The 18092-nt window shown below is 33.7% G+C and overlaps 1 protein-coding gene across 1 annotated transcript; it reads right to left on the minus strand.

Moving 5' to 3' along the window:
* Positions 1 to 5321: 5321 nt before the first annotated feature.
* LOC106322910 lies at positions 5322 to 7008 on the minus strand. Its single transcript, XM_013761064.1, has 3 exons — positions 5962 to 7008; positions 5774 to 5855; positions 5322 to 5634 (listed from the first exon to the last, which is right to left on the minus strand). Exons 1-3 carry the CDS (start codon positions 6732 to 6734, stop codon positions 5419 to 5421), a joined length of 1071 nt encoding a protein of 356 aa, XP_013616518.1. The 5' UTR covers positions 6735 to 7008; the 3' UTR covers positions 5322 to 5418.
* Between the last annotated feature and the right edge of the window lie 11084 nt (positions 7009 to 18092).

Raw genomic sequence — 18092 nt, forward strand, 5'->3', positions numbered from 1 at the left:
GAGTTCCCCGGTCTGGTAAAGCTGAAATGTGTTCTCTTCAAATGTGACTGGTTTGACCTCACCATCAATAGAGGTGTTCGATATAGCAAGTTTGGAGTTGTTGATATAAATGCTACACGGAGGTACAACAAATTTGAACCCTACATATTGGCATCTCAAGCAGACCAAGTTTGTTTTATTCCATATCCGAAGATTAGACAATCTGGAATATCTTGGTTAGCCGCTATAAAAGTTACACCTCGGGGTCGAGTCTTGACTGATGAACAACCGCCTTTACAAGAAGATATCGTAAATGAAGTAGAAGTACCAGAGCAAGCTACAAATGATATCTTACTTGTTGATCCATACAACCAGGGATATGAAGAACTTCCAGACGATGCAACAGACGAAGCCCACGAAGATGAATTTGAAGAAAACGATGAAGTGGATGATGTTTCTGATGATGAGTGATCGAGTTTTTATTGTATTATTAAACACTTTGTATTACATATAATATTTATATAACTTATCCGATCATTTTTGTTCAATTAGGATGTTTGAGGTTTGTGGTTTGGGGTTTGGAAGTGTATAACTTATGATGTTTGTGATTTCGGGTTTGGGGTTTCGGTTTTAGGGTTAAAACAAAAATCGAAGCTAATTAGTCGTAAATTACGACTCTCTTACGACTAGTCTAAAAGATAATGAAGCTAAATAATCGTTAACTACTACTAATTTACGACTAATATAAAAGGTATCGAAGCTAAGTAGTCGTAAATTATGGCTCCGTTACAACTAGTCTAAAAGATAATGAAGCTAATTAGTCGTTAACTACTTCTGATTTACGACTAAATCAAAACGAGACGACGCTTATTAGTCATAAAGCCTCCGGCAGTTTCCTATAAAGGCTCACCACTTTGCTCCCCAAATCAAACACAATTCCAAACCAATTTCCTCATCAAATCATAAAGATTTGAATAAAAAAGAAGAAGAAGAAAGATCCTAGAAAACATGTAGTTGGAGACAAGGCGAGACTTACGTATGTTTTACGTAGGTCTCGCTTTGTCTATTTCCACCTGTGTTTCTAGGTATCTTTCTTCTCTTCTTTTTTTACTCAAATTTTCAACGGTAGTCCCTAATTAGTCGTAAATATTGCGTCCCTTATTGGTCGTAAATGTACGACTTATTTACGACCACTAGTATCTGATTGGTCGTAAAAAACAAGTAGTCTCTCATTAGTCGTTATAACTCTTGGTCCCCTATTAGTCGTAAACTTACGACTTATTTACGACTGCTAGTCTCTCATTGGTCGTACATTTACAACGAATTTACGACTAACAGCAAAACTCTATATATACGCAGACCTCGCGAAGCTATTTAGTTGCTCATTACCCTCTCTCTAACAACGACTTCTCATCTCTCTATAGGTCATTTTTTTTTTAAGGTTTAGGTGGTTAGTTAGTTTAGGTTTGGAATTAGTTTAAGTTTGGAATTAGTTTAGGGTGGAATTATATTAGGATGGAGTTAGATTATGATCAAATTAGAATAGATTTAGATTATTTTTATATAATAAATTTGAATTGTTTATAACCATGTATTTTTATGTTTGTTTTTTTAGATTGAATATTGCTATGGCTAGCGGTAGACAGAGACTTAGGAACCTTACGCGTAGAAACTCTTATGCGAGTAACTTTCTTCCACAGTCGGATCCATCGGCTTCTACTTCTGGCACTGCATCCGGCCAAGAGAATGTGCCTGATAGCCAAGTTCATAATGGCGATCAGTATGTGCCTCCACAGGCATATGACCCTGAAGCTTACTATTCGCGATTCGCGGTTCGATGACCCTGCTCAATTCTTTCTCCAGTACGATGAGCCTCCACAGCAGCCCCGGAATGAACAGCATCATCCTCCACACTATCCTCAGCAGCAGTCCACCGCACCCGAAGCTACTCCGGCTCCTGCAGCAACTCCGGGTCCCGCAGCTGCTCCGGCTCCTGCATTTGTTCATCAAGATTTGATGGTGCCACCGAATGCACCATATGCAAGATATACAGTGGAAGACCTTCTCCAGATGCCGGGACGAGAAGATTTACGAATCATCAACCCAGATCGACCACTCCACACTTACTCGTAATCTTTAATTTATTAAAGTCTTAATTGCATTTAAATATACTAATTATACAATTTCTCTAGATATATGTATTCTTTCAAATTTTGTAGGTTTTCGACGGACAATTGGGTGGGACAGAGCGTTGGAGATATCATCAGGACAAACTTCCGGGAAGCGCATCCGAACTGGTCTGTTGCACATGACCACGTTCGGAGGACTTGGTTCAAGTGCTTCGCGGTTAGTTTTAAATATAATTTTTTATTGTTTATTTCAAAAATAATTATTTATTTAATTTAATTTTTTTTATTGTAGCAAAAATGGAATTGGTCCATTGCTATCAACGAAAAGATGAAGGAGGAGTTCTACAAAAAGGCGATGGCTCGCCTAAAGAACATTGTTGGTGATTGGAAGGAGAAGTGGAGGGTTTTGGGGGATGACGCAAAAGAAGCACACCTCAGCAGTGACGTTTGGAAGGGCTTGAAGTCTTATTGGTATTTGCCGAAGTCATTTCAGAGGTCTCTCACTTGCTCTAAGGCTTGGTTGACCCGCAATGATGATGGTAACTTGCCAGTACCTCATACTTCCGGACAGATTCCACATGCTGGGAGGGCACTACAAATTGTAAGTCTTCGTTCTTTTTTAATTTTTATTAAATATATATTAATTGACTATTTATTAAATGCGTGAGTTTAATTTAAATTTTTTTTTTATACAGGCTGCCCAAGAAGGAACACCACCATCTCTGGCCCGAATTTACAAGACGACACACCAGCATTCTGATGGCACTTTCTCGCATCCTCGAGCATAGAGGATCTACAACACTATTGAGGCTCGCATCCAGGAGGTCCAGACTCAGTTGTCGCAACAAAATCCGGAAGGTGCACCGGTCCAGCTGTCCACCGTCGAACAAGACAAAACTTTTGAGCAGGTTAAAAACTTGATCTCTTAAATATATATGCTTATTTACATTTTTTATTCTTTAAGTTAGTTTTACATATGTACTAATTAAATATGTATTTATTAATTGAAGGTTGCCCCGAAGAAAAGGGGACGTATTATCATGATCAGGTCTGTCAACAATGTCCCGAGGGAGAGAGCTGAACACGCTGCAAGAATGGAAGAAGAATCTTCTCTCCGTAGGGATTTGACTGCGGCCAAAGAAGTAATAGCTGACCACAGGGACAAATTTGCATTTATGGCAAATATGTTCGTTTGATGATAGAGACAACCCCAAACATCAACCCGGCTCTTGCCTCCAGGTGGCAGTCTCTACGTCCGAGCTTTGTCCCTGAGCCCACTCCGGAAGAGCAGGCAGATTTAGAGCGACGTGCGGATGAGCATAGCTCCGGCCTCTTCGACGAAATAAACCTTAACACTTAGTTTTTTCGGTTTTAGTTAATTAGTATTATGAATGTTTTATATTATGGATACTATTATGTTTCTGAATCTTAGATATTTTCTTTTAATTTTATCAAAATTTAAAAATTAAAATCAAAATAAATTTAAATATTTGATTTTAATTAATATATTATATTCGTAATCAAATACAAAATTCTAAAATAAATAAATAAAAGGGTTAATTTACGACCAATGAACATCTAACGTCGGTGTAAAGTAGTCGTTATATTACGACAAATAAACATCGACATAGAACCAAATTGGTCGTAAGTTTACGACCTATGTACATCTAATTTGCGAGACGTAAATGTGCGTCACATGTACGACTAATACTTTTACGTTGAACTTACGACCAATTTACTTAGTCGTACATTTACGTCTGCTTTACGACTAAAGCCATTAGTCGTAACTTTACGACCAATGTGCCTCGAATAATTATTTACGACCAGCTTCTAACGACCAATCGTTTTTCGAAGCTTTTTGGTCGTAAAGCCTATATTACGACCAATAAGCGACTAATACTGTAGTCGTTAAGGTCATGTTTTCTTGTAGTGCTTAGTCTGTGTGAAAAGAGTCAATGTGACACTTATTCAGAAACGAAGGAAGTACATAACTAAAATACCTCTTACCACTAAACAACATTTAATTAATTAAATAAAATATTCATTTAGTTTATAAAATTTGTTTTTTTGTCAACTTATAAAATTTGTTTAATCAATTTAAAATAAAACCTATGGTGGTAGGGGTGTTCAATCCGGATATCGGTTCGGTTTTGGTTCGGTTTTTTCGGTATTTCGGTTAGTAAAATACATGTACCATTCTAAATCCATATTTAATTTGGTTCGGTTCGGTTTATATACCGTCAGTTTTTGGTTTATTTGGTTTTATACAAAAAAAAATTATTATTTAGTTTGTGATCATATTATATGATTTTTGAGTCATGTTGTCAACACAATCATTTATGAAAAAAATATTATATGTTTAAATAAAAGAACAAAAAAGAATGAAAAAAACGCTTCTACCATCTAATAAATAATCAAATCAAAGCTTGAAATTTTGAAAATAAAAATAAAAACAAAACAAAAATACCAAAGAAAAGTTTTTCTATTCTTCCATATTTAGTGTTCATCAAAGTAATGTTCCTTCGATTGAGCACGAAACTTTGTCGTTTATAGATAAGAAAAAAGATTGTGAAGAATGTCTACTAATTGTTTTCCATCAAATTTATAATCTTTACTTCAATTTAGTCAATGCTAGAATAAAGCAAAAAGATAAAAAAAAAGACTAAAAATATAAGAAGTCTCGGTTGCGATGAAGTGTTACTTAATTATACTTAATTATAGTTCAAGTTAAGGCTTCTTTACTGTAAAAAAATTGGTAATAGCTATTAAAAAAAAAATGTATATAACAAATATTCATTCATCGTTATAAAATATATACTTATTTACATGTTTCTACTTTTGATCGGTTTTGTTCAGTTTAATCGGTTATAAACCAAACCATATCTAAATCCTATAGTTTTTATAAAATCACATCCATTCGGTTTTTATGGTATATACCAAAACCAAATTATATTGTCTATTTCGGTTCGGTACGGTTTTACCATATTGAAGAGTCCTTGGTGGCACGTAGATCATGATCTAATTACATGTTATAACATCAATTTCTTTTTACTATTACCTATAACAAACAATAAAAATAAAACCACGTTTGAATTCAAACTTTTGTTAAACGTGTTTTGAAACTAATTTTGTTGAATGTTACCGAACATTATCTGTATCTTCTTCATAATTGGTCTCACGTTCATGGTCAGACTATCTTTACTTCAATTCCTCCCAGCCGTTAATTTTTTCCGTTAGTCATTGCGTCACTAAGTCCATACACGATTACATTCTAAATACAATAATAATAGAAGTAAACACAAAACAATTGCTACCAACACAGAGAGAAAGAAGGAAACTTAAAAGAGAATGAAGAAGACAAATGACCGCTTCTCCTTATATAATCAGCTCTCTCCGATGTCCTCACCGACATCTCGTTCAGCTTCGCCTCCGCATTTGCTCTCCTCTCTTCCGCTATCCTCTTTGTCGCCGCCAGCTTGTTCGCCAACTTCTCCTCCGCTCTCGCTTTCATCCTCTCCGCCTTCACCTACACAGACATTCACTTCTTGAATTTTAAGATAATTATTCATTTTTCAAAGAAATATTTGCTTAAATATTGAACAATATCCAAACCAACACCAAAACCGGTTTAAACCGATCCACAATGTATTTGATGAGAATCTTACCTCCATTTTTTTCATCTCCATCTCGGCCTTTCTCTTCTCGTGATTCTCCCAAGCCTGTATCTTCACTTCCTCTCTCTTATACCTAAACCACATTCCAGCAAAAATAAAACCTCAAAACACTGGTATATAATGAAGCCACGTTAGCACCAATTAAATCATTCATTAACCAATTAATTAGTGTTAATCACCTAGCCATGAACTTAGCGCGTTCTGCTTCATCCCAAGCCATGGCTCGAGCTTCCATAGCATTCATCGCCTTAGTATTACTATTATCTCCTATTCCAATGTTTTCATTATTATTACTCGCCACGCTTCTAGTATCCGTCACCGTCGCCACCTCCGTCGCCATCCTCACCGTCTCTCCGCGGCGAGAAGCTCTCACCGGTGACGTCACAGGACTTCTCCCGACCGGCGTTGTGGCTCGCACAGGCGTAGCTGTTCTAGAAGGCTCCTGGCTCCCGATCGGAGTCATCTCAGTCCCCATGTCCCTCACGCAAACCGATCGAATCGCAGCCGTTGGATTAATACTCTCTTTCCTCCAAACCGAACCACCTGCTTCTCCACAGTCTACGTTCTTCGTCTCCACCTCCGGCCTCCCCGCCGCCGCGTCTCCGTCCTCGTATTCAACGTACTGATCTTCTCCTTCGCGTTCTCTCTCCGAAGCAGAAGCTATTAGTCGAAGATCATCAGCGTTGGAGTTTCTCGGTTTACAGCTCCTCGAGTGGTGGTTCTTCTCTCCACCTCCGCCGCCGCCGCCGCCGCGAGACAAACCAACTCCGGAGAGCCATTTCTGAGCGTCGTCCCATTTTGATGGTGCGGGTTTCCCCATAGTGGACCGGTGGTGGTTTGGTGTCCGGTTCGCACCTTTTTGAAACTCGAAACCGATATTACCATGTCCGTTCATCTCCGGCGTCCCTGGTCCGAGACACCCTTTGTTATCTTCCAGCCCTTGAGATCTCATTCTTCTTAGGATAAATAAATAAAAACAGAACACAGAGATCTATCTGTTCAAACTCTTACAAGAAGTCAGGAGTAATATAAGGTTTTATATATTCATTAATGGATAAAGAAAGAGAGGTGACTTCAAGAAGGGATTAAAAGGATATAAGTGGAAGTGAGGAAGATGTGGCGAAACAATCAAAGAGTCGTCACACTCGTAGACCCAACTTTATGAATGTGAGAGATTTAGCAGAGAGTCATTGAATGCCAGATGGGTTGTTGTAGAGATGAGAATGATAGTCTTTTTTTTTTTGGTCAACAGAATGATAGTCTTCAAAACTCCAATTTGTTCTGTCTTTTTTCTATCGGAATGACATAATCATATATATCCCCCTCCCTACCCCCCCCAAAAGAATTTTCTTCTTAGTTGGAAATAGTGTAAATGGGTTTGCTTAACTATAATAATGCTCAGATCTGGTCCGTGAAAATGCTTTGGTACTGACACTAGTTATCGAATAGCAGTACTCCAAACGGATGTGCTTTACTAATAAAAATTATAAAAAATATTTTTGCGAAATATATTTCTAAAAACATGTTATATATTAAAACAGAAGTCACAGTCTTCATTCATGTGTGATTTTTTTTTAAAATAGACCTAATGAATCTATTCATATAAAGTCATGTTACATTTAATCTCTAATCTTATCATTCAAATTTTGGGTCTACCAGAATTTTTTATTTGGCTATCAATAATTGGATTTAAAGAATAGATAATTCATTAGATTTATAGATAGTATAAATTAAATACTATACTTCCATATGTTAAATATTTGTCGATGTTAACTTTTAAAACTATAAAGATTCTTTTTTAAATAACAAAAATCATGTTATCTAACAATGAATCTTTACTACTTTAAACCAATGAAAACAAAATTTAAACTATATAGCTTATTTTAAAAATTAAACAAAAACTAAATGTTTAATTATTTACTCGATAATATAAATCTATGAAGCGAAAATTTTAATTTTTTAAAAAATTTTAAAATTTGTGAAATGTTACAATATCTTTGAATATGACAATAAAACAATATTTTACTAATCTTTATATATATAGTTACGATTTTAATAATGAAATAATAATCCAAAAATATATATTTAGAAGAAGATACAAATACATGTGAAAATTTAAAACAATCTATTCAATGAAAAAAATACCGTAAACTTATTATATTTTAAAAATTGATAGACACATATATTATAATATATACCAGTTTAAAATTGAAAACAAAATATTTATATAAAAATAAATGAAAACAAAAACCCGCACGGTTGCACGGATTGAGATCTAATCTATTTTAAAAAACTACAACGAATATCAATCTTGTTTGTTTCCCATTATTATCCGACTCCTGTATTTTATTTCTAATATATTATTTGGATTCGTGTAGATGTATAGTACATTGTGAGAGTGTAACCAAATAGATAGTATCACTAAGAGTTTTCTTTCTTTTTTTTTTGAAGAAAATCATTTTATTATATCAATTCCTAAACTATATTAGAAACGTTACACTCGTGAATCGTTTTTTGCTTACTACTGTTTTCAAAACGTTGCATTATTCTATTACCGCTTACCTTCCTTAATCGCTAAAAAAAATACTTGTTTCGTTTTCGATCATTAGTCGAATAAGTCTTTAGAAACATCAGCTAACGCTGTGTTTTTATATACGAATGGCACAGTCATGTAGCCCAGAAGAGTAGTGTAATTGGGTTTTTATAATAATAATGCTCAGATCTGGTTCGTCAAAAGACTGCCAATGCCGTAAAGAATACTACCTTCGTTCTCGAAAGTAAGATGTTTTAGATTTTTTTCTTGTTCCACAAAGATAGATTTTCTATATTGTTAAGGTATTTTTTTATACTTTTGAGGAATATTAATTGAGAATATTTGAATTGATTAAATTTTATTGGTGGAAAATTATTGGAAAATGTATAAGAAAGTAAAAAATAAATTAAATTATAAACATTTATTAAATTCTTAATAAACGCGTATATTTTAGAAAATTTTACTTTCAGGAAAGGAAAGTAGTATTCATCATGTGTACGACTGTACGTGGGAGGAAGTGACTCGACGATCATCTACTACTATAGTATAGTGTTAATAAAATAAAGCAATAGTAATTATGCAAATGGGAATAATCACAAACAATTAGGAGGAATCTCGGGAAAACAAAAGAGTTTAGCAAAGAGTTAAAACTTCCACTGCAATTCCCGAGAGCAAATTTTTAAAGATACAGTTGTACTTTTCAACGGTAACTTTTAGAACCTTTGATTAAGATTTAGATGAATGCAGTTTCGCAGAGATAGTGACACGTGTACGGGTAGAGATCTTGGAAGGAGCGGTGAGCGATGGTTTTTGCCGGTCCGGGTTGGGGGCAAAAGTTGGTCCGTGTTTGTCTGACAAACTCACGTGGTCCTTCACAGTGCCCCCCTACTGCTTGTGGACTGGACCGTCTTGTTGTTTTCTTTTGGATTCGTTAGCATGGTACTTCTTTAAAACTCTCATTTTCTGTTTTTGTTAAGTTTTCAAATTTATAAAAAAGTTATTTAAGAGTTATTAACACTCAGAGTCAGTTTCTATATTTTTATTACACTACAGGAGAGTTTCATCTACCAAAATAGTTTTTATAGGTTATTTATATACTTATCCTTAACTAATTGTTAACGATAGTGACTTCTAGTTTCTTTCTTTTATGTGAAGGCCAATTATTATTTTAAATTTTGAAATGATATTAAATTTTATAATTGACAAAAAGCAGACAATTACTTTTTATTTCTAGCCACGGATTCACATTTCTCGACAGTGAAAAAAAATTATTTGCGAGACCAAAATTTCAACCGATCCCACAAAGGACGCGGTGGTATCACAGTGTAGACGATTGGGTAACCGACATATAAGTATTTGGTGGAAAAGAGCGATGGCAATTTGGATATAATATGCCAAAGCTTGAAATTAAAACTTGTTTTCTGTTTTTTTTTCTTGGTTTTGGATTCTAATCGGTTAATCTATATAATATTTGTAAGTTCTAGAGGTAAAACGCAAAAACAATGAAGATTGCATGATAAAAATCAATGGCGGCTGTGAGTTATATTTGCAGAAAACACAGAAAACCCTAATGTGAAGAAGATGAAATTATTACAAAATTGCCACTCATTAAAAAACCTTTTTTTTAAAGATTGGATGACCACGTGGATGTGTACATAATGTTAGTGTACACATGTTCGGATAAACGAGTACATTGGATGACCACGTAGATGTGTACATAATGTTAGTGTACACATGTTCGGATAAACGAGTACATTGGATGACCACGTAGATGTGTACATAATGTTAGTGTATGCATGTACATGTTAAAGTGATAGATTTGTCTTTGTAGGTATAAGGACAAGGAAGCGTGGTTTACGTGAATAAAAAAAAGTTCTTGTTGTTTTGAATGAGGCTTACTTTAGATGTTGATAGCGTATGTGTTATATTTCTGACTTTGTTTATGTGACATATAATTATAGATGTATGTACAATATTTGGTGTACACATGTACAATATTATATATTCTTGGTGTACATATATACTTGAATCATGTCTCACTATTTTTTTTGTAAAAAGAGAAATACTATGGGCCATAATGATATTCGATCTGTACATACAAAAACTACTCATGTGTACATATATGATATCTCATGTTTTTGATGACTTTTAGCGTCTCGTTTTAAATATTTTAATCATTTTGATTGTATATTAGGCCAAATTGCAACATTAAAAGTATTTAGGTAAATTTGTGAAGCAATTTGATCATATTGGAAGTTTAAGGCATATTGTGAAAGAAACATTAAACTAGAGGACCAAAATTTCAAAAAGGTGATACTCCTCCATTGATATTGCAGATCGCACTTCTTGCCAGTTTCGTTGACGACAACAGAGCTGATGAACAAAACACAAAATTCAATTCATCTTCATTGTGCGTGTGTATGATAAAGTCTAATAGCGTACATGTGTACAAAAAGTATGGTGGTGTACATGTGTACGAGAGATATGATAGAGTGCATATTTAAAACAACCATAAATTAATCAAGTTAAAACCTACCATGGAGCTAGCATGAAAACACACACACTAATCAGAACTCATAAACAAGGTGTGAAGGATGAAAGGATGAAATTTGGGTTCAGTCAGATTTCAAGGATGCCTCGATTCTGCGTATACATGGGAAGAAGAAAGAAACTTCACATGTACATTGTGTTAGCATTATGTGAGTTCATGAAGTCGCATAAGCTTATTTATTTAGATAGAAAACCTATAAAAAGACCAAAAATGAGTACACAATCACTTTGATGTATAATACAAATTAAGTGTACACGTGTACAGTTTGAATGTAATGTACACACGATTTTTTTTTCATTAATGTTGTAAAATTACAAAAATAACCTCATCTTCTTCCTTAGCCATTGTCGACCAGAAACCCTAATCTCCGCATATCTCGCCTATTTTCCACGATTTTTTACACTCTCAACTTGTTTTTTTATGTATTTTTACCCAAATGTGATAGCTTTCAATTCTAATTCATGGCAATAATGAGTCAGAGTGACGAGAATATGTTTATGGTAGTTCATAGAAGAGAGTCCCCAACGTCTCTACCGTTGATATTGCCATCGAATACACATCACTACACCACCATCAGTCATGTATCTTCATATATCTCAAAAGATAGCTTAGGAAAAAAGACAATGATTAAAGAAAACTTTTCTGGAAAAATGAACTTGGAAAAATCTGATTTCATTTTCGAAAATTATAGAGATGTATAAAGGGAAAGAGAAAGAAGAAAGTTCCAGAGTCCCATTTTATTCTAGTTAGTGTAGTGGGTATTAGACGTCAATGTTATTTTGTTAGTTTATGAGTGAAAATGAGATTTAACTAGAAAAAAGTATGTGAGTAGTAATAAATGTCTTATTGTGTTAATAAAACACTTAAACTGCTTTTCCGTGTAATTTTTTCGTTATTTAAACTGGATATAAAGTTAGAATGGATTAATAACTAAGGACGTAAACAATAAATGCTTACAGTAGTCAGAACAAATGAGGAATCAGGAAAACCTCTTTTTCTCTCTTTAAAATTTTTAAATCAATCAAATTAAATATTTATCTATTTTCTTTTACCTATAATATAATATATTTTTTTGTTTGTTTTTCTAGTTTTCTAATTTTCGTATATTTTTGCTTTGTGTTCTATTGAAGCTTTCGAAGTATGAGATAATACTTTTATAAACATTTTTTAGAGATTAAAGCTCATGACTATTCATTTCTACTAATCCCAACAGTGTTTTATCGCTATTTTTGTTTGTTTTTCTAGTTTTCTAATTTTCGTATATTTTTGTTTTGTGTTCTATTGAAGCTTTCGAAGTATGAGATAATACTTTTATAAACATTTTTTAGAGATTAAAGCTCATGACTATTCATTTCTACTAATCTCAACAGTGTTTTATCGCTATTTTCTTTTTGTTTCGGAGGATGTCAAATTCTGGAGGTGTTGAGTGGATTTCGTGTTCACTGGTTAATGCTTGATTCATCTCTCAAGATGGAGTAATCTTCTTCACTTTGTTTAAGGATTTGAGTTGTTAGGAATCTATTTGACCGCTTCAAATCAGAATCATTATAGTTGGGTATGAAATATAAAGCTCCGTTGAATAGATAATGGTTGCAACAAAAGTTTGACCAAAAAAAAAAAATGGTAGCAACAAAAGATGTGAGTATATATACAAAGAGGAAGCTAGAGTATTACAAGTTAATGATATATAGAAATATTGTTATATAATCATTGATTGATCTTTAATACACAGAAGGCGTCTCGACAAATATTCTACCCCCGAAATCTGTCGTTGATCTCTAGGTTGATGCTCTGGTGACTATATTGAGAATCCTGCCATCTGGTTTCCACGATATGAAGCAGAATAAATAAATGGTGGTACTTAGACGAAGCATCCATGTGGCGTTGGGAACATAAAGCTTCGCCACCGGTGAAGATCCATCACAGAGATTTTGGAGGCGGCGATGCTTCAGAGACCTGCTCTGAACAAGACATGTGTTCTTGAGGTGTCGATGATAAGATTAAACGAATAAAAAATAAAACAAAAAGATGATACGATTAAACGTGTGTGCTCACGTGTCTTAGGCTCATCATTTTTTTTTTTTTCAAAACGCTCATCATTTTGTATTTTATTCGTTTTTTTTTTGTTTGATACCAAAACTTTGCTTTTATGAATTTTTGATACAAAAGATGGTGGACGAAAAAAAATTAAACAATAGTTGACGTTACTTTTTTTTTTTTTTTTTTTTTCACTTAGTCCGACTATCCCACCGCGTCCAACCGGAACTGGCGAGGAAAGTCCTGGAGGCCAAACGGAAACCATGTTAAATCCGTTGTGGCCGGGGCTCGAACTCGTGATGACGGGTACCTCAGCCGATGTTCCTTTACCACTAGATCACGAGGTCCGGTTTAGGCCCGGTTTAGTTGACGTTACTTGTAAATGAGTAGTTTACAGAATTTGAATTTCTCATTGATTCGGATACTTCAGAAATCTTATGAATGAAACACGATGTATGTAGATCCAAAGAATTTTTTAGTTCCTAATGTTTTGTCAAATTAGTAAGTAGTTGATATGGAACGACGAACACATTATCATATAAATTTATGTAGTTATTGTAATATGCGACAATCAATGAAAGAAGTATTTGGTTCTGTGGACATAATCGTTTGAAGTTACAGTCGTTTAGTCCATAGTTCGTTCATGCCTTTTGTTTCGTGACTTGCTCTTCGGTGTGGTTTAGTGCTATAAAAACAATGTTTTAAAATGCTGGACAGCAATGCTTAAACTTTGTTCACTGATTGTGATACATGGTAGCGTGTTATAAGAATTTTTGTCACAATTTATACGCACACTGTTCTAAAAATATTATTAATAATTTATACAAACAGAGCCTATCGAATTTATGGGTGATGGTATGATGTAGAGAGGATCAAATAAACTGAATCTAATAGATCGAACTGATCCGATAAAAATAAATCCGAATTAAATAGAATCCAACATAAATATCGATCTTGTTTTACGGTGTTTTGGCTTACGAATTTTACCTGAATCTGAATTCGAATGGATATCCAAAATATTAAAAAAATTAACATTTCAAGAGAAATTTTACCAAAGACAAATTCAACCACCAGATAAATACTCAAAATACTATTGAATAAGCAATTACATGTTAGATGAATAATTAACTCATATAGTTAATTTAATATATACTAAGTAATAACCTGCGTCTTGCGCGAGATTAAATACATTTTTAAAACTCTACATTACGTATTTGTTACCCATACAATACATTATACCGTATCGTAATGACATAATCATAACAATATATTTGAGTGTTTAAATACTTTTTATATATTAATAGTAGATATGAAATTATTGACTTTGTGAAATATATCTAACATATGTGTTGGGTTTTATGATAAGCTTAAGCATAATACTAAACGGACTAAATGATTGTCTAAAAGCCTAATATGTTAAAAATGAGTTTGGCCAAATCTGTCAACTATTTTATTTTTTTTTGGGAAAAAAATAGTCACCAATAAAAGAAAAATGAAAAGGGGATTATGTTTTGTGTGAACGGGTTCGTTAGATCTATTGTCGACTTGATTTTTTCTAAACTATTGAGTATAAAATTTTAAATGTGAGATTTTTAACAACTTTAGTAATTTAAAGTTGTTTTTAAAATTTGAAAATGTAACATATATGAAAAATATAAATTTTATTATATGGTGAATATGATCGTTTAATTTTATATTATTAAGATAAATTAAACAAAAAAAGATGAAAGATATAAAAATTGTTACAAAATATTTATTATTCGAAATCATTAATTGCAATATATATTTTAATCATATTACGTAATTTCGTAGCTTTTATTTAAGAAAACTATATTTTTGTATAGTAATAATTATTTTATGATTAGTTTAATAAAAAATATAGTATATGTTTATATGGACCAACTTAATTCTCTAGTACTTCTAAGAATCATTTTAATGATAATACGTATCATATTTAAAATGTTGTAATTCTTCTCTTTTAATATACCAGAAATAGACTATAGAGAGAGATATTTGGTCAAAGATTAAAAATTGTATCTTTTAACAATTGTATTTGAAGTATAAATATGTTTGCATTTGAAGATTAAATAATTGTGCTATATTTATAAGTTTAAATAAGATTTTCTACTTTTATAAAGTTTATAGTTGCTAGTTTTTTTATTTTTTATTTTTTTATTATTTTTTGGTCAAACCTTACTTCATTATCTTAACAGTTTAAGACTCCATAAAAGGAGGAGGTGTTACAACATAGGAAGGCATCACAACCTAAAGAGTTTGCCATAGCGTAAATACAACACATAAATTGAACATATAAAACACCAAAAAGAAAGATAAAGAATCGAATAGCGAAAAGGACACTACAAGAAAACAGTGGCATACTGAGGGAAAAAATCGTCGGTATGTCGTTGGAATAAGGTTATTCCGACGACATACCGACGAAAAAAGTCGTCGGAAATAACTCCTCGGAAATTCATTTTTCCTCGGAATTCCCTCGGAAATTTCCGACGGAATTCCGAGGAACTGAATTTCCGAGGAAACTCCGAGGACCACTAGATCGTCGGAAAGTTCCTCGGAATATACCGAGGGAGGACTTCATCGGTATATTCCGAGGAACTTTCCGATGGTCCAATCCACGGAAGTTCCGACGAAATCTTCCTCGGAATTTGCATCGGGAATTTCCAAGCAACGTGGCCCTCGGAAATTTCCGAGGAACGTAGTCCCTCGGAAAATTCCGAGGAACATTCCCTCGGATTATTTTTTAAAATTCCGAGGAACGTGGTCCCTCGGAAAATTCCGAGGAATATTCCCTCGAATTATTTTTTAAAATTCCGAGGAAAAGGTCGTCAGAAATTTCCGAGGGTTCTTTTCCTCGGATTTTCGAAAAAAAAAAAATTTTAAATTTTTTTTTTTAATTAAAATTTGTGGAATTTAAATTCAAAAATATAAAATTAAAATTTAAACTGAAAACATATTAGATAATTCAACGTTCTACAAATAAAAATAAAACATTTCGAGTTTTTGGTAAAAAAAAAAAAAAACTATGGGTCTTGAATGTTCGGGAACACCTCGTTCGGGTACATCCTCTTCATTATCTCCATCATCTGCTCGTTCAGCCTCTTCTGTGCCTCATAGCCCGCCTGTTGAGCTGCCATCTTGGTCTCCAACGCAGATATCCGATCATCCTTGTCCTTCAGCTGAGCCGTAAGAACTTCTGGATCAACATATGGCGGTGGTGCAGAAGAAGGAGCAGCCGACCGGGAGCGACGACCCAAACCGACCAAACGTCCCTTCTTCTTTGGAACCTACTGAAATATAAATAGCCAAATTTAAATAATGTAAATTGATGATAAAATAAAAATCAAGAAATAAATAAATTGAACTTTAAAAAAAAATATTAAAGATTAAAAATATAAGTAAAAAATTAGAATACTTACCGCAAACTGACGAAACCACAGAACCTGCTTGTCGGTAGGGAAGTGAGTGAAAGTCGGATGTCCCTTGTCGAGGGCCGAGTACATCATACGGTTGATCCATGCGCTGATCCCGTTCCCGGATCGATTGAACCTAATAAAAAGAACAAACGGTTAATAATGAATCCAAATTTAAAGAAAAAAAACGTTTAATTACCTTTTTTGACCCCGTCCATGTGGATACAGAGTGAGATACGGAAGATGATCACGATCGGGCTGTTGAACCAACTCCGCAACACTCATCACTCCCGGAGGACCCGGAGGAGGAGGAGCGTATGCAGCAGCGGGAGCGAGAGGAGCAGGAGCGGGTGCAGCAGAGGGAGATGTATGGTTGGAGCTGTGGGGCGAAGGGGAATCCTGAAAATGGCTGAAATCCCGAGACTGGCTCCCCGTACCACCACGACCACGACGCTGTCGAGGCGGAGTCTGATCATCATGAGACCTGTATATTAAAAAATAAATATTTAATAAATATAGAAATATATAAATTAATTTTTTTTTTATAAAAAAAAAAATTCCAAATAATAGTTTTTAATCCCAATTTTTTTTTATAGATATTACAAATGTTTAATAAATATATAAAAATAGTTATAATAAACAAAAAATAGTTTTAATAAATAAAAAATAGTTTAATAATTATAAAAAATAGTTTTAATAATATAAATATATATATTAATAATATTTATACACAAAAAAGATTTTGTAAAATCCAAAAAATCGAATTTATATAGAAAAATCGTTTTGTAAAATACAAAAATCGATTTTCTATACAAAAATCGATTTTATAAATACAAAAAAATAAAAAAATTATAAAAAAATTATAAATCAATTCAACAAAACAAATTATTCAACCAAATCACAATTCTAAACCTATTATACAACCAAAAATCACAGTCCTGACCAATCTAACCAATCACCCTAACAAAAATCTATCAAAACTACACAAAAACCTAACAAATAGAACCTAAGAGAGTGGGATAGGGTCCTTACATGATTTGTGGAAGAAAAGGGGGAGATCGCCGGAGATATCGTCGGATTTCAGGGGGAAATCGCCGGAGAAACAAGAGAGGAGTCGCGCAGAGGAAGAAGAAAGAAATGGGGAAGAAGAAGTGGCTCGTGGTTATAAAACCTAGGGTCCGACGCATATTATCCGTCGGAATTCCGTCGGAATTCTAATTTCAATTTTCGCGAAATATTTGCCCGGTAAAATGAAAATATTCCGATGACATTCCGACGGATAGTAAAATATCCGTCGGAATTTCCTCGGAATATTCCGAGGAAATACCGAGGAACTAGTGTTTGGGGTTTCAAAACATCAATTTTTTTTGCCGTATTTCATTTCTAATACAATTGTAATGCATACCATTGAGGATTCTTTGTATAGATGAGCATAACCCATGAAATAACAAATTTCAAAACGAATTGAAAGCATACCGTTCATTAAAATGTATAAGTGTTTCTCTTATGTTGTGGGATTTCGTTCATACAATCGGAAAAGTGTTAATTATACGGTAAGGAACAAATTTTTGACTTCATAATGAACGTAAGACACTTAATAAGGGTTATATAGGTGTTATTCAAACCGCAAAACGTTGTTTTCGGTTTAAAAACCCTAGAATTTCCTCGGACTATTCCAAGAGAATTCCGAGGAAAACCTGTTCTTCCTCGTAATTCCGTCGGAATATTCCGAGGAAATTCCGAGGAACTAGTTTTTGGGGT

Source organism: Brassica oleracea, chromosome C2 (genome assembly GCF_000695525.1).
Source record: "Brassica oleracea var. oleracea cultivar TO1000 chromosome C2, BOL, whole genome shotgun sequence".
Taxonomy (NCBI): domain Eukaryota; kingdom Viridiplantae; phylum Streptophyta; class Magnoliopsida; order Brassicales; family Brassicaceae; genus Brassica; species Brassica oleracea.

Bases quoted from the DNA above. Each gene is read 5' to 3' on its own strand.
- LOC106322910 (XM_013761064.1), bottom strand. From the start codon at position 6,734: ATGAGATCTCAAGGGCTGGAAGATAACAAAGGGTGTCTCGGACCAGGG. The intron at 5,856-5,961 runs GTGATTAACACT...AATGTGGTTTAG, and splicing joins CGCGCTAAGTTCATGGCTAG to GTATAAGAGAGAGGAAGTGA. The intron at 5,635-5,773 runs GTAAGATTCTCA...ATGTCTGTGTAG, and splicing joins TGGAGATGAAAAAAATGGAG to GTGAAGGCGGAGAGGATGAA.